This window comes from Salmo salar, chromosome 10 (assembly GCF_965601325.2).
Source record: "Salmo salar chromosome 10, fSalSal1, whole genome shotgun sequence".
Classification (NCBI taxonomy): Eukaryota; Metazoa; Chordata; class Actinopteri; order Salmoniformes; family Salmonidae; genus Salmo; species Salmo salar.
This window is the reverse complement of record NC_138300.1, coordinates 108,261,680-108,284,311: the sequence shown is the minus strand read 5'-3', so window position 1 is coordinate 108,284,311 and position 22,632 is coordinate 108,261,680. Positions and strand designations below refer to the sequence as shown.

The window sequence follows — 22,632 nt, the reverse complement described above, 5'->3', positions numbered from 1 at the left end:
AATATGCTCTCTCTAATTCTCTCTTTCTCTCTTTCTGTCTTTCTCTCGGAGGACCTGAGCCCTAGGACCATGCCTCAGGACTACCTGGTATGATGACTCCTTGCTGTCCCCAGTCCACCTGGCCGTGCTGCTGCTCCAGTTTCAACTGTTCTGCCTGCGGCTATGGAACCCTGACCTGTTCACCGGACGTGCTTGTTGCACGCTCGACAACTACTATGATTATTATTATTTGACCATGCTGGTCATTTATGAACATTTTAACATTTTAACATCTTGACTATGTTCTGTTATAATATCCACCCTGCACAGCCAGAAGAGGACTGGCCACCCCTCATAGCCTGGTTCCTCTCTAGGTTTCTTCCTAGGTTTTTGGCCTTTCTAGGGAGTTTTTCCTAGGGAGTTTTTCCTAGCCACCGTGCTTCTTTCACATGCTTTGCTTGCTGTTTGGGGTTTTAGGCTGGGTTTCTGTACAGCACTTTGAGAATATCAGCTGATGTACGAAGGGCTACATAAAAATAAATTTGATTTGATTTTGATTTGATACCTTGAGCGTGGCTGAGGTGCACCCGTGACCAGCTCGGAAACCGGATTGCACAGCGGAGAAGGTACGGTGGGATTCGAAATGATCAGTGATCTGTTTGTTAACTTGGCTATCGAAGACTTTAGAAAGGCAGGGCAGGATGGATATAGCTCTCTTAACAGTTTGGGTCTAGAGTGTCACCCCTTTTGAAGAGGGGGATGACCACGGCAGCTTTCCAATCTTTAGGAATCTCGGACAATACGAAAGAGAGGTTGAACAGACTGGTAATAGGGGTTGCAACAATGGCAGTGGATAATTTTATAAAGAGAGGGTCCAGATTGTCTAGCCCAGCTGATTTGTATGGGTCCAGGTTTTGCAGCTCTTTCAGAACATCTGGTATCTGGATTTGGATGAAGGAGAAGCTGGGGAGGCTTGGGCAAGTAGCTGCGGGGGGTGCGGAGCTGTTGGCCGGGATTGGGGTAGCCAGGAGGAAAGCATGGCCAGCCGTAGAGAAATGCTTATTGAAATTCTCGATTATCGTGGATTTATCGGAGGTGACAGTGTTTCCTAGCCTCAGTGCAGTGGGCAGCTGGGAGGAGGTGCTCTTATTCTCCATGGACTTTACAGTGTCCCAAAACTTTTTGGAGTTAGATCTACAGGATGCAAATTTCTGTTTGAAAAAGCTATCCTTTGCTTTCCTAACTGACTGCGTGTATTGGTTCCTGACTGAGTGTCACCAGTAAAGCACCATCACACCTCCCCATGCTTCATGTTGGGAACTACACATGTGGAGATCATCCGTTCATCTACTCTGCGTCTCACAAGAGACACGGTGGTTGGAAACAAAAATCTCAAATTTGGACTCATCAGACCAAAGGACAGATTTCCACCGGTCTAATGTCCATTGCTCGTGTTTCTTGGCCCAAGCAAGTCTCTTCTTCTTATTGGTGTCCTTTAGCAATGGTTTCTTTGCAGCAATTCGACCATGATTCACACTGTTGATGTTGAGATGTGTCTGTTACTTGAACTCTGTGAAGCATTTATTTGGGCTGCAATTTAAGGCTGCTAACTCTAATGAACTTATCCTCTGCGGCAGAGGTAACTCTGGGTTTTCCTTTCCTGTGGCGGTCCTCATGAGAGCCAGTTTCATCATAGGGCTTGATGTTTCTTGCGACTGCACTTAAAGAAACTTTCAAAGTCCTTGACATTTTCCTGACTAAATGACCTTCATGTCTTAAAGTAAGGATGGAGTGCCGTTTCTCTTTGCTTATTTGAGCTGTTCTTACAATAATGTGGACTTAGTATTTTACCAAATAGGGCTATCTTCTATACCACCCCTAACTTGTCACAACACAACTGATTGGCTCAAATGCATTAAGAGGTAAAGAAATTCCACAAATTAACTTTTAACAAGGCACACCTGTTAATTTAAATGCATTCCATGTGACTACTTCATGAAGCTGGTTGAGAGAATGCCAAGAGTGTGCAAAGCTGTCATCAAGCCAAAGGGTGGCTACTTCGAAGAATCTAAAATATATATATTTATTTTTATTTAACACTTTTTTTTGGTTACTACATGCTTCCAAATGTGTTATTTCATAGTTTTGATGTCTTCCCTATTATTCTACAATGTAGAAAATAGTAAAAAATAAAATAAAAACCTTATATGAGTAGGTGTGTCCAAATATTTTACATACACTACCGTTCAAAAGTTTCAGAAATCTTTTCTTTTTATTGGCCAGTCTGAGATATGGCTTTTTCTTTGCAACTCTGCCTAGAAGGCCAGCATCAAACAAGGGGGAACTAACAAAGATTCACTGACTACAACCAAAACAAAAACAGATGGGTTCTCAATGTTAACTAGCAACAACTGGGACCTAAAAGACATCCACCATGAGCGCCCCCTAAATTTGCCCACTGAGATACAAACAAAAGAAAAACCCATACCAAACTTAGACAGAATGCAAACCAAAAAGTTGAACAAAACAAAAACAGGGAAGATCAGACAAAGGAATGTTTTTCTAGAAATCTAAGGGTCAACTAAAGGTGTTGACCCTTCGCATCTCTCAAGACAACTAGAGCACTGGGCCAGCCACTCTTAAATATCACCTGGGCCAGCACTGGTGAAACTCCTTCTGAATAACGATATAGACAAGCCAGCACAGGTGTAACACATATTGACTAATGAGATGACACAAATCGGTGCGCCCTACGTACTAATATGCTATACATGCTAAAAGTGTTACGATTGGGCCTTACTGTGCCACAATAATATGTGTAAGTGCTGTACTTCCACCATTTTCTGCCAGTGCGTCCAACATTATAGTTGCTCCTGAGCTGGTCAAGATCGTCAACCCCGCCCATTTTCTTGTTGTAATTCATTACAAACTCTGCAACAGATTTGTACATTTGTTCTGCCTGAACATAAGACAATGATTTGAGGATGTCCTTCCCTGAGCTGTTTGTGGACAGAAAATACACGTCTCTTTTGTCCCTCCAGCGACACGCCGTTACATGATCTACTGACCATTTCACACTGACCTCTCTGGAGCTTGCCCTCCATAATGGCCTTGGGGAAGTTCTTACGATTGGGCCTTACTGTGCCACAATAATATGTGTTGGTGTCAAGCAAGTCTCTCACCAGAGGAATGGATTTCAAAAAGTTGTCTGCGTAAAGATGGTGTGACAATAGGTAGCCTCTCATGAGCTCCATTACTAGCTCAGTTGCTTCACCCCCCCACCCTCCCGACCTGTGTACACATTGAAAACAAGGCAGTAACCAGTCAATGAGTCACACAGACACCATATTTTAATCCCCCACTTCACTAGGTTCTTCAGCATGACCTGTTTCCATAAAAGTATACTGTCAACTTTGATCATTGATCATCCACAGAGAGGGCTTGCCAGGGATGAAATAGTTTGGGGAAGTTGTGTTGCAAAATGTGGATGAAAGGCCTAACTTTCTACAATTTGTCTGTCTCATTTGTTGAATTTGGATCCAAAAAGTGCATGTACCTACATAGCTGCTCAACGCGTTTGCATGCCATTTTACTAGCTATGTATGTGTACCCTGAGGGTGGCGTCAGTGGACCAGTACTCGATGAGAGAGGGTAGGCGGTGGATTCCCATGAGAGTATTGATGCCTATGAAGCTTTTCAATTACATATTCAGACTCAGGGGAGGATGGCCAAAAATCCACAGTTTTACTTTAAAGTATTTATTTTTTTATTTCAATCTTCAATAGCTGTTACACAAAGCATGTCATGAGTATGAAAATGATATATTCTGAATTGGGGAAGGATGGACAAAAATCCACGGCTTGTTTTTGTTTTCTAGATTTTTTTTTGCTTTCAGTCTTCAAAGGCTCTTTCTGTTAAGGAGCAGGTTGTTGGGGTGGGAGGAGGGTGATTAATGACCTGACAAAGATTCAACTCAGATCAAGCTACCCAGGAAAAGGGCTGAAAATAGCCCATATTATGACATCTATAGCAATGTGTGTTTTTGGTCATGAGGTTAGGTGAAACACGAACAAAGTAGAATAAATATGTGTGTATCACAGTTTAGTGTGAACCCTTTTTACTCCACTCAACACAGGATTTAATATTATCCAGCACACAACCCCAACAAAGAAGACCAGGACAGGTAAGTATGCTCAAGGTAAGTTTTATTTTACATTCATGGGTTAACATGGATCGGACCCCGTTTCCCCACCTCCCACAGCAGACTGCACGATTTCTTGGACTGTGGCGACACAATAGAGCCTCCCCTCCGGTAGGTTACTGTCCCCCTGACTACCTCAGGTAAATATCGGGCATGCAAAAGTGACACTGCACACTGAATTATTCTGATATGGCACTGCAACAATGTGGTGAAAGGCACTACAAATCTCACTCTACTGCACACTGTGAATTATTCTGATATGGCACTGCAACAAGATAGTTATTCTAAGGGAAGGCACTGCAAACAATATGGTGAAAGGCACTACAATCTCGCTCTATTGCTGCACACAATATGGGACCCACCCTTGGCCCTGCTCTACTCTGCCAACCCGCTATGGGACAAAATATGGAGGGGGAAAGACAGACAATACAACATATAGAAAGGGTGGGGATCAGTTCATTTTCGAATCCGAGAATAAATAGAGACAAATATATTGATAAAAGTCACATTGTCCAAGAGAGATTTAAATGGTTATCAAAACGCCACGCCAGTGTAAGCCTACACGAAATACAGGCCTTATTTTAAGTTTCTAAAATGATGGAAAAACGATTGGAACCATTTCCCTGTTTGACCACTAGGTTTTATGGGTATTATGACACCTCCACTGTGGGGCTCTATTGGCCAGTACAGAGAATAAAGTAAAATCACAAGTCCAAATCCTTATCTCCATCCATGGCTAATTTAGGAAAAGGACACTTTAAACCACTGGAGGACAACAACAAAATGAGATGCAACGACTTGCCTTGTTAAATAAAGGTTAAATAAAACATTTTTAAAGTTTTTTTTCTGTCAATTATATTTTGCTCATGATGTGATGTAATTGGTGTAAAGCCAAGTCCAAACTGGCTTTCCTTGACACTTTATTTTGGTGCGCCAGCTGAGCTCAACGCAGATTGGCTTGTATTTTATACTTTTTTTTTTAATCAAGGGAGGCCAAATGCTCGCTGGCTTCCCTTGCATTCAATGCTACGGGCGGTAACAATGTCATACTCTTTTTGACCAGACAGCATCAGATAAATGGGCTACATATACAAAGACAGAGAGGCGCTGTTTTGCTCGCACAGATGCTTTCTCCGGTGAGACACATTTAGCTTCTTGCGAATTAAAGGAAAGTTATGAAAGATAAATATTTTATGTTTTTGTCTTTTTATTGGTCAATTTTGGGGGGAAGCCTGGCTTCCCTTGGCATCCATTGGCACACTGTTGATTCAAGAGAGGTTGTTAATCACTCCATCTCTGAAACCTCAAAAAGCCAGACTAAAATAATACAGCTAACTAGGGTAGCTACAAGTTAAGTAGTACTTGATGTAGGCTAACAACCCCTCACCCACAAACACACATAATCAAGAATGCCTAGCCCCAGCTTCACTATCTAAGTTAGCTAGCTAGTTAACTAGCAAGCTAGACTGTTGGTTTATAAAAGCCAAAGAAAGCTAAACTAGTTTTTATGAATTTCACATGCATTTAAATGGATAGACGAAGACCACTAATGTAGCCATCTAGCCAAGCTAATCTTGCTAACCATGAGCTAGCTAGCTAGGTGACAGGCATTTTCAATTTAAAACTTAAAATAGTTCACAATTGTCCATTTAAACAACTTTAGCTAATTTATTAATTACAAAATGTAGCTAACATTAGATAGTTAATCCAGAGATTATTAAGCTGCGTTCACATACTAGTGGGAACTAGGACATTTTCCAACCTGCTGATTCGTTGAATGTGTACGTGTATAACTACAACCAATTAGCAAGTTGGAAATTTCAGAGTTTCCTTGTTCCTACTAGCACGTGAACGCAGCATTACCTTTGCCTTGATTTGGCAGTCTCGTCCAGATCATCATGGCCCTGTTGAGTGACGTGAAGCTTGAGACAGGCATTTCTGTATACATTTTTAATTCACATTAGCAGCTAATTAGCATTTCATTTTTTTTGGGGTGGGGGGTGAATACAGGCGAATATATTGAGAGATTTATACCATTATCAAAATGGCATGCCTACACGAATCACAGCCCTTACTTTAAGTGTTTCTAAAATCCACAATGGAGCAAATTAATAGTGGAAAAATGATTGGAACCATTTCCATGCTTGACCTCGAGGTCAAAGATTTTTATAACTATCCCAAGATAGACCTGGGTTTTATGAGCATTATGACTCATACTCAGTGGTGTAAAGTACTTAATAAAAAATACTTGAAAGTTCTACTTAAGTCATTTTTTGGGGTGTCTGTACTTTACTTTACTATTTATATTTTTGACTACTTTTACTTCACTACATTCCTAAAGAAAATGATGTACTTTTTACTCCATACATTTTCCCTGACACCCAAAAGTACTTGTTACATTTTTATTGCTTAGTAGGACATGAAAATGGTCTAATTCACACACTTATGAAGAGAACATCCCTTGTCATCCCTTCTGCCTCTGATCTGGCGGATTCACTAAACACATGATTCGTTTGTAAATTATGTCTGAGTATTGGAGCATGTCCCTGGCTATCTGAAAATGTAAAAAACAAGAAAACGGTGACGTTTTATAAGGTATTGTAAATGATTTATACTTTTGCTTTTGCTTTTGCTACTTAAGTATATTTTAGTAATTACATTTACCAATGATACTTAAGTATATTTAAAGCCAAAAACTTTTAGACTTTTACTCAAGTAGAATTTTACTGGGTGACTTTCACTTTTACTTGAGTCATTTTCTATGAAGGTATCTTAACTTTTATTCAAGTATGACAATTGGGTACTTTTTCCACCACTGCTCATACTGTGGTAGACTATGGAGGACTGTTCCTTCTGGGAGTGCCAATATGGCCGACCGGTGTCTCCATAGCACTGAGGTATAAGCCTCTCACTGGCAAATACATAACTCAGCATTCCAGGGTTTATATACAGCTCCACAGTGGAGGTGTCATAATACCTGAGGCTCCCGAGGGGTGCAGCGGCCTAAGGCACTGCATCTCAGTGCTGGAGGCGTCACTACAGACACCCTGGTTTGAATCCAGGCTCTATCACAACCGGCCGTGATCGGGAGTCCTATAGGGCGGCGCACAATTGGCCCAGCGTTGGCCAGTGTAGGCCGTCATTGTAAATAAGAATTTGTTCTTAACTGACTTGCCTAGTTAAATAAAGGTTAAATACTTAATTTTTTTTTTTTTTATTTATTTTTTTACATAAAACCAAGTGGTCAAACAGGGAAATGGTTCCAATCATTTTCCACCATTCATTTTAGAAACACTTAAAATAGGCTTACCCTGGCGTGACGTTTTTATAACCATGTAAATCTCTCTCTGACAAGGTGACTTTTATCAATATATTCAACTGTATTTACTCTCAGATTCGAAAATGCTAATTTTCATCAAAGTAGACATCATGCAAAACTATAAATCCCTGCAAGCTCCTGCATGCCATCTCTAGCTGACATCTTTGCTAACAGGAATTGTGTCAATTTAAAACTTGCACAAGACAGTTCACAGAATTGTCAATTTAAAGAAATGTTGCAAATGTATTCATAACTACATTTAGATAACATAGTTAATACAGAGATTTTTTTTACTTTTGCCTCGATTCGGCAGTCTCTTCCAGATCATCATGGCATTTGCATTTCTTTATGATAGCCACATTAGCGGCTAATTAGCATTTACATTTTGGGGGGTAAATACAGGCGAATATATTGATAAAAGTTACCTTGTCCAAGAGGGATTTACATGGTTATCAAAACGTCACACCACAGTAAGCTTACACAGCCCTTATTTTAAGTGTTTCTAAAATCCCCTATGGGAAAAATGAATGGTGTAAAAACGATTGGAACCATTTCCCTGTTTGACCACTAGGTTTAATGGGTGTTATGATTCATACTGTGGTACTCTATACCTTCTTTTTACTGTCTATGGTCTACACACAGTGCTTCCTACAGGGGGCGGGTGACTAAACTCAACCCGGAACTTTGCATGGTCAATAATTTTTGGAAACCTCTCCACCTAGGCAGATAGGTTCTCCAAGATAGTTGAAAATATAATTCACTCTCGGATTATTGTCGTCCTCTCTAGGGAGAGATTTTAAATGCTTCCAGTCCCGATCTCGGCGCTTTCGCGAGGACAGTAACTTTTCTTTTCAAACAGGTAGGAGCCAAATAAAAGTGCAACTCAACCAGATATTTTCTTTGATTGTTCGCTAAACTTTGCGAACGAGAATGAACAAATCTCTTTCGTAAACAGGATACAAATGGCCCCTGGGTCCCAGTTCAGCATTACCTGTCTCTTTTTAACGTTACCTGTTTCGTCCTTTTTTGTGTCTATGGCGAACTAGTAGGATAAACGGGCTGACGAGCGTTGACATCATCAATAGTCAGTCACCCTAACTTTTATATATGAGTGAAACAACAACTCGAATCAACCTACATAATGAATAGTTTAATTCATTGGTGGGTATATTTTAAGTCATTTTCAGTGTATGCTAGCATGTGCTGTGAAATGGCTTACTGCAAAGAAAATAGTTTCCATTCCATTTTTGTAAAGTGTCAGGTAACAAGCAATCTTCAATGTTTCGACATACATTTGCTATTAATCACGACAGAAAAGGGCTGGCTCTCGAGCCATGGATCAATTTCACTAGTGTGTCGACAACTGCCATTGACAAAGTTCTACTCAGCACACAGAATGTAAAGCCTCAGGCACTAATAGCCCCTCTCAAGTGGTGGTGCCGATGACAACAGACTTCAAAGTGTGTGTGTGTGTTTGTGTGTGTGTGTGTGTGTGTGTGTGTGTTTGTGGTGGCAGTTGTAGGTGGTCTGTCAGGATTGGAATTCCAGGGAGCTGAAGGCCAGCTCCTCCCCACCCCCTAAGGGGACAGGCGGTGGGATGATTATTACAGAGTCAAGGGGCATGGCACAGTGTTAGTTCTGCAGGCTAACAGTAATTAAACAGTAATTTAAAAAAATGCATGAAATGAAAATGAAATGTATGTATTCACTACTGTAAGTCGCTCTGGATAAGAGCATCTGCTAAATGACATTTTAAATGACTAAAATGTAAAATGTAAATGTAACAGAAAGGATACAGGAGGATACACATTTATGCATAGCCCTATATGGTCATGGGCACTATTACTATATGGTTCACTGTAATCAAATGAAGCTTTATTTATACAGCACATTTCCAACATGGAATGCAACGCAATGTGCTTCACAGGAAAAAACAAAAAATTATGAAAGTAAAAAGTGAAATATTTACTACACAACAAACATAAGAGGAGTGAACAGTAGTTATACCATTCATATACAGGATTTACGAATGCAGAGACACTGATTCACACGTTACCTCTACACTCATACAACACAGTCTCTTTCTGTCTTTTCTGTTTCTCTCTCTCGCACCTCTTCCTCTTGCAGTAGTAGCGGAGGGAGGGTGCAGCCCAATGCATGCTGGGACAGGCAGGGGAGAGAGCCTAGGAAACCCAAACACTGCTCTCCCTTCCAGCCTGTCATGTAGCCTACATTTTGCATTTTAGTAATTTAGCAGACACTCTTATCCGGTGTGACTTACAGTTAGTGCATTCATCTTAAGATAGCTAGGTGGTACAAACCAAATATCTCAGTTATAATAAGTAACATTTTCCTCAATAAAGTAGCTATCAGCAAAGTCACTGCTAGTAAGAGGGAAAAAAGTCAAGTGCGAGTGTTAGTTCACAAAAGCTTATTATTATAATTGCCTTGTATTAATAGTAGGCTGGTATAGTAATATTTTGGGTCGAAGGAGCATTGTCTTTCGCTAGGCTTCAAGAGTATTAGTATATGAAGTGAGTGAGAACATTTTCAGGTTCGAGTTTCCATCAAAGCCAAAACACTGGTGGTGATCATGGTCATTCATAATCTGCCCTGCTTTCAATGTGTCTTAACAAAATCAAGGCTGAAGAGCTTATGACATTCCTGTAATTACAGTGTTATGCGATTAGCTAGCAAAGTAGGCTACAAGTTAACATCTATTGACCTACTTGGGAAAACTATGTGCAGTTTGTCAGGTGAAAGAGGAAGTGTCCAAGTTTTGACAGAAATGGCACTTAAACACCAATAATAAAACATAACATATTTTCTGTAGGTTAGTTCCATTGACCTATGAATGGGAGACAGACACACACACACACACACACACACACACACACACACACACACATATTTCCATTTTCATCAAGTGAAGCATGTGCAGAATTGTTTAAAAAAAACTTTAGTCTTTCCATATGTGCTGGAGAGAGTATGAAAAGAGTTTGACTGTCCTCTCCTCTGGGACTCCCATCTGTGAGCTGAGGAGGAAATGGATGTCTATGTGTGCCATGGGGGTTGTGTATGTATGTCTGTCTGTGTCTGGCCTTGTATTCAATTGTATGTAGTCCTATACACAGAAAGGGCTATGTTTCTGTACACACTGAAGCAAATGTAGACATAGTACCTTAAAAGAGGAAGATATAAGTTCAGCAAATTCATTTGGAAAATGAAAGCTCCAATGACTCGAGGGCAGGGCTGATCTGGTCAGGCCAGAAACGTACAGAAAAATCCTCATTTACTGTGTGAATGATTTGATAGTAATATTAACTTCATTTGACCTTATCTCTCAGAGTTTTAGGAGGACACACACACACTTCAAGATGCCCCAACAGGATATTGTGAAGATTGCCATCCAGATGCCAGGGGCATACCCTCAGCTCATTCAACTGGACCAGGTAAGCATCAGAACACAGGAGTGGAGCCTGAGTCAGATAGTTTAGAAAATCTACTGTACTATCAATGCCTAAGTGGAAAGTTACAATAGGAATCCGTATTGCAGCCTGTGGGTTGTATTAGAGCTGTGGTATATGTAGCAGTACTGAGCGGCGATGGGCGGGATAATAATGTTTTTTATGAAGGGCTGATGCACCTCGGCATTACAATGACGGCATACCCCGGCCAAACACTAACGATGCTAGGCCAATTGTGTGCTGCCCTATGGGACTCCCAATCACATCCGGTTGTGATACAGCCTGCAATCGATCCAGGGTCTGTAGTGACGCCTCTAGCACTGAGATGCAGTACCTTAGACCGCTGCGCCACTCGGGAGCTAATGTGCTGGGTGTTTAGGATGTCAAACTGTTAATAGACGAAGGCCATAATTAAATAAAAGGTTTTAGTTCGATATGGGTGCCTGTGAAGTTTGAACAAGCTGGTTCTGTAGAAATTTCATGGGAGAAAGAAAATAACGGCAAGTCCCTCAGAAGCACTCCTATTGGACTACCAGACCTTACCAAAAACCTCTGATTGGTTGACCCCCTACAGACCACAAATTACAGGGCAGTGATAGGTCTACCACAGTACACAATCACTTTTGATTGGTTGACCACCATGTATACCACAAATTACAGGGCAATTGAAGTGTAGACATTGAAGTAGTTTGTCTCAGTTTGTCTTATTTATTCACTCTACCGAATGTCCCTGTTGCCTCATAAGTCAACAGCATGGAGGAAGTAAAAGCTTTGAGTTTATCTTGCATCAGCAGGCTCAGGGTCATAGGACCAGTGTACTATAGTTAATCCACCATGGTTTACAAAATGAAAGCATGATATCTAAATCAGTTCTTACCTTCTGCTGCTTATTGAAAACTATGTTTTTCTCCTGACAGAAAAAGCCCCTTTCTGCTGTAATAAAGGAGGTTTGTGATGGGTAGGTGTCTGTGTGTGTGTGTGTGTTTGTGTGATTGAGTGTGTGTTCATGTTATCCTTGTTGAGTTCAAGCAACTACTTTGTCCACTTGCAGTAGTTACAGTGCCTATGATGACTGGGTTTTAGGTGGAATCTTCCAGGCCCTGATAACTACGCCCTCCAGTATGCCGACGGTGTTCAGACCTACATCACTGAATCTGTGAGTTGATTCTCTTTCTTTTCAGTGAACATGGAGGCTGTCTGTAAACAAACATAGGTCTTTCTGTCTGTCCAGTGTGTGGCTTCAATACTTTAAGTTGACAGTAGAGGGTGTGGTGTCCCTGTCATGCCAGTGATGTCTAAAATGTCATCAACGCCAGTGGCCTTGGTCTGGGTAGTTGTTGGAGCTAAACTAAGCTTGTGACTTTTGAAAAGGCCAGACACAAACCTCTAGCAGGGGGTATGCTGTGGCTGTGTTCATTGTTATTCCACTGGGTGTGTGATGAGCATGGGGTAATAGGAGGTCTGGTTGGCACTGTTACAGTTGTGTGTCTGTGTCTGAGGAGAGATTCCAGCTATTTCCTGGGCCAGTGCAGGCATGAATGACAAATGAAACTAAACCAACTTAATTTCTTGCTCGCTCTCGCTCTCTCTCTCATCCCCCTCTCTCCTTGCCCCCTTCTCTCTCCCCCCCTCTCTCCCCCTTCCCCCTCTCTAATTCTACTGAACAAAAATATAAATGCAATATATAGCAGATCTACTGTATATAGTTATAGCGTACCTACTGTATATAGTTATAGCAGAACTACTGTATATAGTTATAGCAGACCTACCGTTTATAGAATGCATACTGTATATAGTTATGGATAACCTACTGTATGTAGTTTTAGCAGACCTACCGTTTATAGAATGCCTACTGTATATAGTTATGGATAACCTACTGTATGTAGTTTTAGCAGACCTACTGTATTTAGTTATAATAGACCTACTGTATATAGTTATAGCAGACCTACTGTATATAGTTAGAGCATACCTAATGTATATAGTTATAGCAGATCTACTGTATATAGTTGATGTCGACATAATGTATATAGTTATAGTAGAACTACTGTATATCGTTATTGTAGACATAATGAATATAGTTATAGTAGACCTACTTTATATAGTAGACTTACTGTATATAGTTATAGCTGACCTACTGTATGTAGTTTTAGCAGACTTACTGTATTTAGTTATAATAGACCCACAGTATATAGTTATAATAGACCTACTTTATATAGTTATAGTAGACCTACTGTATATAGAATGGCTTCTGCATATAGTTAATAGCAGACCTACTGTATATACTTATAGTAGACCTACTGTATATAGTTATTGTAGACCTACTGTATATAGTTATTGTAGACCTACTGTATATAGTTATGGTAGGCCTGCTGTGTAAAGTTATAGCAGACATACTGTATATAGTTATAGCATACCTACTGTTTATTGTTTTTGTAGACCTGCTCTATATAGTATAGTAGACCTACTGTATATAGTTATAGCAGGCCTACTGTATGTAGTAGACCTACTGCTTGTATAATTCCGGCCACATATAGTCATAGCATACCTACTGTATATAGTTATAGTAGATATACGGTATATAGTTATAGTATACCTACTGTATATAGTTAATATAGAACTACTTTATACAGTTATAGCAGACCTACTGTATATAGTTATAGTAGATCTACTGTATATAGTTAAAGCATACCTAATGTGTATAATTATAGTAGACATAATGTATATAGTTATAGTAGACGTACTGTATATAGTTATAGGAGACCTGCTGTATTTGGAATGCCTACTGCATAAGTTATAGCAGACCTACTGTATATAGTTATAGTAGACCTACTGTATATGGTTATAGCAGACCTGCTGTATATAGTTATAGCAGCCTACGATTGGGCGCCTACTGTATATGTTGTGTCACTGAAGTAAGCACCTAGGGGCATGTATATAGTAAGTAGCGTACGAGGGGCCGCGTGGAGCTCGCTAGTATGCAGCCTCTGATAGTTGGCCTACGAGGGCGCCTGCGAGCGCCTCGTATATTGTTATAGTAGACCTACTGTATATATAATGCCAACTGTATATAGTTATAGTTTACCTACTGTATATTGTTGTGGTTGGCCTACTGTATATAGTTATAGCAGATCAACTGTATATAGTTTAAGCAGACCCACTGTATTTATTTATAGTAGACCTACTATATATAGTAATAGAATACCTACTGTATATAGTTATAGTAGACCTTCTGTATATAGTTATAATAGACATAATGTATATTGTTATAGTAGACCTACTGTGTATAGTTATAGTAGACCTTCTGTATATAGTTATAATAGATTTACTTTATGTTGTTATAATAGACCTAATGTATATAGTAATAGCAGAACTACTGTATATAGATAGTTATAGCAGACCTACTGTATTTATTTATAACGACCTACTGTATTTAGTTATAGCAGACCTTTATATAGTTATAGCAGATCTACTGTATATAATTGTAGTAGACCTACTGTATATTGTTATAGTAGACCTACTGTGTATAGTTATAGTAGACCTACTGTGTATAGAATGCCTAATGTATATAGTTATAAGTATACCTACTGTATATTGTTATAGTAGACCTACTGTATATAGTTATAGTAGACCTACTGTATATAGTTATAGCAGACCTACTGTATATAGTTATAGTATACCTACTGTATATTGTTATAGTAGACCTACTGTGTATTGTTATAGTAGACCTACTGTATATAGTTATAGCAGACCTACTGTATTTAGAATACCTAATGTATATAGTTATAGTAAACCTACTGTATATGTTTATAGTATACCTAATGTATTTAGTTATTGCAGACCTACTGTATTTAGAATGCCTACTGTATATAGTTATAGTATATCTACTGTATATATTTATAGCAGAACTACTGTATATAGTTATAGTAGACCTACTGTATATATTTATAGCAGAACTACTGTATATAGTTATAGTATACCTACTGTATATTGTTATAGTAGACCTACTGTATATTGTTATAGTAGACATACTGTGTATAGTTATAGTAGACCTACTGTATATAGTTATAGCAGACCTACTGTATTTAGAATGCCTAATGTATATAGTTATAGTAAACCTACTGTATATGTTTATAGTATACCTAATGTATATAGTTATTGCAGACCTACTGTATTTAGAATGCCTACTGTATATAGTTATAGTATACCTACTGTATATATTTATAGCAGAACTACTGTATATAGTTATAGTAGACCTACTGTATATATTTATAGCAGAACTACTGTATATAGTTATAGCAGATCTACTGTATATAGGTATATTAGATCTACTGTATATAGTTATAGCAGACCTACTTTATTTAGTTTTAGTTGACCTGCTGTATATAGTTATAGCAGACCTACTGTATATAGTTAGAGCATTCCTAATGTATATTGTTGTAATATACATATGTATATAGGTATAGTAGACCTACTGTATATAGTTATAGCAGACCTACTGTATATAGTTAGAGCATTCCTAATGTATATTGTTGTAATATACATATGTATATAGGTATAGTAGACCTACTGTATATAGTTATAGTACACAACTGTATATAGTTATAGTAGACCTACTGTATATAGTTATAGTAGAACTACTGTATATAGTTATAGCAGAACTACTGTATATAGTTATAGCAGACCTACTGTATATAATTGTAGTAGACCTACTGTATATTGTTATAGTAGACCTACTGTGTATAGTTATAGTAGACCTACTGTGTATAGAATGCCTAATGTATATAGTTAAAAGTATACCTACTGTATATAGTTATAGTAGACCTACTGTATATAGTTATAGCAGACCTACTTTATTTAGAATGCCTACTGTATATAGTTATAGTATACCTACTGTATATTGTTATAGTAGACCTACTGTATATAGTTATAGTAGACCTACTGTATATAGTTATAGTACACAACTGTATATAGTTATAGTAGACCTACTGTATATAGTTATAGTATACCTACTGTATATTGTTATAGTAGACCCACTGTGTATAGTTATAGTAGACCTACTGTATATAGTTATAGCAGACCTACTTTATTTAGAATGCCTAATGTATATAGTTATAGTAAACCTACTGTATATAGTTATAGTATACCTACTGTATATTGTTATAGTAGACCTACTGTGTATAGTTATAGTAGACCTACTGTATATAGTTATAGCAGACCTACTGTATTTAGAATGCCTAATGTATATAGTTATAGTAAACCTACTGTACATGTTTATAGTATACCTAATGTATATAGTTATTGCAGACCTACTGTATTTAGAAGCCTACTGTATATAGTTATAGTATACCTACTGTATATATTTATAGCAGAACTACTGTATATAGTTATAGCAGATCTACTGTATGTAGGTATATTAGACCTATTGTATATAGTTATAGCAGACCTACTTTATTTAGTTTTAGTTGACCTGCTGTATATAGTTATAGCAGACCTACTGTATATAGTTAGAGCATTCCTAATGTATATTGTTGTAATATAAATATGTATATAGTTATAGTAGACCTACTGTATATGGTAGACCTACTGTATATAGTTATAGTACACAACTGTATATAGTTATAGTAGAACTACTGTATATAGTTATAGTAGAACTACTGTATATAGTTATAGCAGATCTACTGTATATAGGTATATTAGATCTACTGTATATAGTTATAGCAGACCTACTTTATTTAGTTTTTGTTGACCTGCTGTATATAGTTATAGCAGACCTACTGTATATAGTTAGAGCATTCCTAATGTATATTGTTGTAATATACATATGTATATAGGTATAGTAGATCTACTGTATATAGGTATAGTAGACCTACTGTATATGGTAGACCTACTGTATATAGTTATAGTACACAACTGTATATAGTTATAGTAGACCTACTGTATATAGTTATAGTAGAACTACTGTATATAGTTATAGCAGAACTACTGTATATAGTTATAGCAGACCTACCGTTTATAGAATGCCTACTGTATATAGTTATAGATAACCTACTGTATGTAGTTTTAGCAGACCTACTGTATTTAGTTATAATAGACCTACTGTATATAGTTATAGCAGACCTACTGTATATAGTTAGAGCATACCTAATGTATATAGTTATAGTAGACCTACTGTATATAGTTGATGTCGACATAATGTATATAGTTATAATAGAACTACTGTATATCGTAAAACTGCTTCACTAACAACTCTCTCTCTCTCTCCCTGCTCCTCCAGGTATGATCCTGTTTTGTTTGTTCCTTTGTAGGTTTACTTAGTTTCCACTCAGTCATGTTCACACACACAGATTCATGCATCCATGCACCTTACCTACACCCTACATTATGACATTTCCACACCTCATTACTTTGTCTTTGTTTAAAGTGAATCGTTTTTTGGTTTACAATAAAGAACCTTTTGATTGGCCTATACCTGTTGTTCATGTCCCCTAATTTTTGCCACAGGCTATGAGCCGGCCTGTGACAAGTGGGAACTCGTCCGTAAGTTAAAGTTAATTGTACTTTAGTCTTACTTTAGTATTTTAGTTTACTTTAACATTTTGTCATAGTTGGTTAAGGTTTTGTCTAGATTGTCTTTGCTTTATTATTGATACGTTTGTTTATTTGTAATTTGACTATTGTTTTATAGTTGGGTTAGTTTAGTTCAGATTGCCAAATGTTTTTGTTAGAGGGGATGTTTTGGTTCGGCCAATATTGTTGGAGAGAGCGTTGACAGCCATGTGTTCTTTTGGTTCAGTTAACTTGGTAGCTAAATTTGGTTAGCAATTCACTCTGGGTTTTTCTGGGTTTTGTTCAAGTGGGAGTCCTCTCCTGTTCAGGCTTATCAGCGAGTGTCAATAGGAGGCTCGTGGTGTTTTTGTTTTAGGTGGCAGTGAACGTGGGTAGAGCTTCCCTTTTCCTTCTCCCCTACATCGGCTCGGGAGCACCTCCGTGGTTATGGGGGGGCCGCCAGTTCTGGTTGTCTTTTCCACTCCACTGGTTTTGTGTGCATAAAACCCCACCATATGTGACTGCACGAAGACCAGGGCCAGTTAGTTCGTTGTTTTTGGAGGATAGTGGGGTGTGGCTCCTGTCCTTGAACCCAGACTGACAGCAGGTGAGTTGTGTATTTTTTTTTGAGCATTTGTAATAGTTGTATTGGTTGAGGAAAATGTCTTCCATTCTGAGCAGTTTTGTTCAAGCTCCTTCAGAGGTAGCCTTAGAGTTGTGTACTAAGGAGCAGTTAATTGAAATTACTGAACATTATCAGATTGAGATTGTTGATAAAAAAAATTAAAGAGACTGTTAAAGCTAAATTAAAGCAGGGTCTTAAGGAAATAGGTGTTTTTCGGGGTCAGTCTGCTAGTAGTGAGGATACAAGTTTTCAGTCTAGTCCTTCATTAACTTTTGAGCAGCAGAGGGAGCTGTTGCAAATGCAGTTGGAGATAGCGCGATTGAGAAACGCTAATAGACCAGAAGGACTACCACAGTTTGATGTTTCACAGAATCTTCATTTGATGTCTAAATTTGATGAGTCAGATCCAGACACATACTTTGCTTTATTTGAGCGTATTGCGGAAGCTAGAGCTTGGTCAGATTTGGACATGACTATGTTGTTGCAATGTGTACTTACAGGTAAAGCACATGAGGCTTTTGCAGCACTGAGTGTAGCTGACAGTAAAGTGTATGCTAAAGTTAAATCAGCAGTTCTGAAGGTTTACGAACTTGTGCCAGAGGCATATCGTCAACGTTTTCGTTACAGGAAAAAGTTAGATTCACAAACCTATTCTGAGTTTGTTCGTGATTTGACTTCTGCATTTAATCGTTGGTGTACAGCTTCTGAAGTTAGTACTTTTGAGGATCTGTCTAATTTGATTGTGTTCGAACAGTTCAAAAATTCTGTGTGTGACCAGGTTGCGACATACATGAATGAACGTAAAGTTAAGTCTCCAAGTGATGCAGCAGTCCTTGCAGATGAGTACAGGCTAACACATAAAAGCCATTTTGAGTCAAACAGTGACATGTACCATAAAAATAACTTTACTTCTAGGAATAGTAGGTCAACTTTTTTTGGAGCTTCTTTCCAAAGGCCTCAGCAGAAATTTGGGTTTGGAGGACTTAAAGCACCGGTTAATGCTAATACCTGTCACTACTGTTTAGTTGAAGGACATTGGAAGAAAGATTGTCCTCTACTTAAAATCAAAAAAGTCAGGTCAAGTTAAACCTGCTATGATGGCAGCTCCTGTTTCAGCCTCTGACCACCAGGGTGAGTTTTTTCAGCCACTAGTTGAGTTTGATTCTCAGTCTTCCCACTGTGATTTTTCAGCCTTTATTTCAGATGGTGTAGTGTCCCTGAAAGATGGCAACCAAAATGTTTCAATCAAGATCTTAAGAGACACTGGAGCTTTAGATTATTTTCTCTAAGGAGTCTGATACTGGCAGTTGTGTAATGGTACGTGGTATGGGTTTAGTTCCATTCTCTTCTCCTTTACATGAAGTTACCCTAAAATGTGGTCTGGTAGAGGGTGATGTAGATGTTGGGGTTAGACCCCAGTTGCCAGTAGAGGGAGTCCACATGATTTTGTGGAATGACTTGGCGGGTAGTAAGGTGTGGGCAGATGGCAAACTAAACATCTTTACGAAGCAACCTTCAGTGTCCCCAGCAAGGGTATCTCCAGATCGCAACTGTGTGTCTCCTGAGGTATTTCCAGTTTGTGCTGTTACCCGCGCTGCCTCTCGTAATAAGGTTGAGAGTAAGCCAGAAAATCTTGAGTTGCCAGTCAAACTCCAGACAGAACAGTTGACTAGTTCTAGAGATTCATTGATGGCTGAGCAAAAGGCCAATACTATCTTGACTGATCTGTTTGATAAAGTTGTTCCTGATTCAGTTTTGAGGAATAGTGCTCAGTGTTATTTTCTTCTTGATGGGCTGTTGGTCAGGAAATGGGTTCCACACTATGATCAGGGTCTAGGAGAACCAGTCTTTCAAATAGTTGTACCTACTACTTTGCGAAATAAAGTGTTGCAAACTTCACATGGTGATGTGGCAGGTCATATGGGTGTTCGTAAAACTTATGATCGCATACTCTGTTATTTTTTCTGGCCACGTTTAAAGCGGGATGTAGCTCAGTTTATTAAAACTTGTCATACGTGTCAGTGCACAAGCAAGCCAAACCAGGTTGTAAAGCCAGCACCTTTGTATCCAATACCAGCCGTAGGGCAACCTGTCGAGCATCTTATTATCGATTGTGTTGGGCCTTTACCACGGTCCAAGTCAGGTCATAGCTACTTATTAACTGTTATGTGTCAAGCAACTAGATATCCGGCAGCTTTTTCCTTGTGTACCATAACTTCATTTGGGATTCCAAAAATCATCCAGTCAGATCAGGGGTCTAACTTTACCTTCCATTTATTTGCTCAGGTTCTCGAACAGCTTAAAGTTAAACACAATAAGTCTACTGCGTTCCATGCCCAGAGTCAGGGAGCTTTGGAACGTTTTCATCAAACTTTAAAATCCTTGCTTCGTGCATACTGTACAGAACTGTCTGCAGATTGGGAGGAGGGGTTACCTTGGCTGTTACTAGCTGCTCGTGAAGTAGTGCAGGAAAGCACAGGGTTTAGCCCAAATTACTTAGTGTTTGGTCATAAGGTGCGTGGGCCTTTAGCAGTGCTGCAGGATGGTTGTTTGCCTGAGGAACCACCTCGGAACCTTATTGACTATGTAAATGGTTTTAGGCTGAAGTTGTATAGGGCTGGTGAACTGGCGAAAGAAAAACTCAAATGTTCTCAACAGAAAATGAAACTGAAATATGACGGACAGGCTGAGCTGCGTGAGTTTAGTCCCGGTGATCGTGTACTTGCTCTTCTGCCTCTTGTAAGTTCACCTTTTCAGGCAAAATACTGTGGTCCTTTCACTGTGTTGCTCAAAGTGTCAGATTTGAACTATCTTATTGAAACCCCTGGTCATAGAAAGTCCTCTAAATGATGCCATGTGAACCTGTTAAAATGTTATCACTCCCGTGATCTAAGCAAAGTGGAAGGCACTCCAGCGGTGAGGTCAGCATTGACTGCTGCTCCAGTCACTGCATCTTGTGGCTTTAACTTTGTGGAGGGGGGAGAAGAGGAGGTAGTTAGGGTTTCGGATGAGGTCTTACAAGGTCGGTTGAAAAACTCCCAGACGTTGCAAAACCTTGGGGTTTTGGTAGATCATTTAGACATTTAGATGAATTTGTAGCTCTTATTAGAAGCTATCCTGTTTTGTTTTCTGACACTCTATTGAAAACCCATTTAATTGAGCATGACATAGACATCGGAGATGCTAAGCCTATCAAACAGAGATTTTAGCGTGTATCTCAGGAGAAGAGACTGCAATTGGAAACAGAGGTGCAGTATATGTTGGACAATGGTATTGTGGAGCCATGTTGTTCAAATTGGGCTTCACCCTGTCTTCTGGTAGACCTACTGTATATAGTTATAGCAGACATACTGTTTATAGTTATAGCAGACCTTCTGTGTCTTGTTTTTGTAGACCTGCTGTATATTGTATAGTAGACCTACTGTATAATGTTATAGTAGGTCTACTGTATGTAGTAGACTACTGTTTATAGAATGCCTACCGCATGTAGTCATAGCAGATCTACTGTATATAGTTATATTAGATCTACTGTATATGGTTATAGTATTCCTACTGCATATAGTTATAATAGACCTACTGTATGTAGTTATAGTAGACCTACTGTATATAGTTATAGCAGGCCTACTGTATGTAGTAGACCTACTGTTTATATAATTACTGCCACATATAGTCATAGCATACCTACTGTATATAGTTATAGTAGATCTACGGTATATAGTTATAGTATACCTACTGTATATAGTTAATATAGACCTACTGTATATAGTTATAGTAGATCTACTGTATATAGTTATAGCAGACCTACTGTATATGGTTATAGTAGATCTACTGTATATATTTATAGTAGATCTACTGTATATAGTTATAGTATACCTACTGTATATAGTTAATATAGACCTACTGTATATAGTTATAGTAGATCTACTGTATATAGTTATAGCAGACCTACTGTATATGGTTATAGTAGATCTACTGTATATATTTATAGTAGATCTACTGTATATAGTTATAGTATACCTACTGTATATAGTTAATATAGACCTACTGTATATAGTTATAGTAGATATACGGTATATAGTTATAGTATACCTACTGTATATTGTTATAGCAGACCTACTGTATATAGTTATAGCAGACCTACTGTATATGGTTATAGCAGACCTACTGTATATATTTATAGTAGATCTACTGTATATAGTTAAAGCATACCTAATGTGTATAGTTATAGTAGACATAATGTATATAGTTATAGTAGACCTACTGTATATAGTTATAGCAGACCTGCTGTATATGGAATGCCTACTGCATAAGTTATAGCAGACCTACTGTATATTGTTATAGTAGACTTACTGTATATGGTTATAGCAGACCTACTGTATATAATTATCGCAGATCTACCTTTTATATAATGCCTACTGCATATAGTCATAGCAGACTGTAGACTGTATATACCGTAAATTCCGGACTATAAGCCGCAACTTTTTTCCCAGCTTTA

General features: G+C 38.5%; 1 protein-coding gene across 2 annotated transcripts in view; it reads left to right on the top strand.

Annotated features, from left to right (window-relative positions):
* The first annotated feature begins 8,124 nt into the window (after positions 1-8,124).
* Positions 8,125-22,632, top strand: part of elmo3 (engulfment and cell motility 3) — a 55,806-nt gene continuing 41,298 nt past the window's right edge. The window contains exons 1-4 of one of the 2 annotated variants that reach the window (XM_014125418.3): positions 8,125-8,358; positions 10,847-10,951; positions 11,884-11,924; positions 12,050-12,122. In XM_014125418.3, the coding sequence (XP_013980893.1) occupies positions 10,877-10,951; positions 11,884-11,924; positions 12,050-12,122 (189 nt within the window). In that variant the 5' untranslated portion in view covers positions 8,125-8,358; positions 10,847-10,876. The other variant, XM_014125419.3, reaches the window with a different exon arrangement.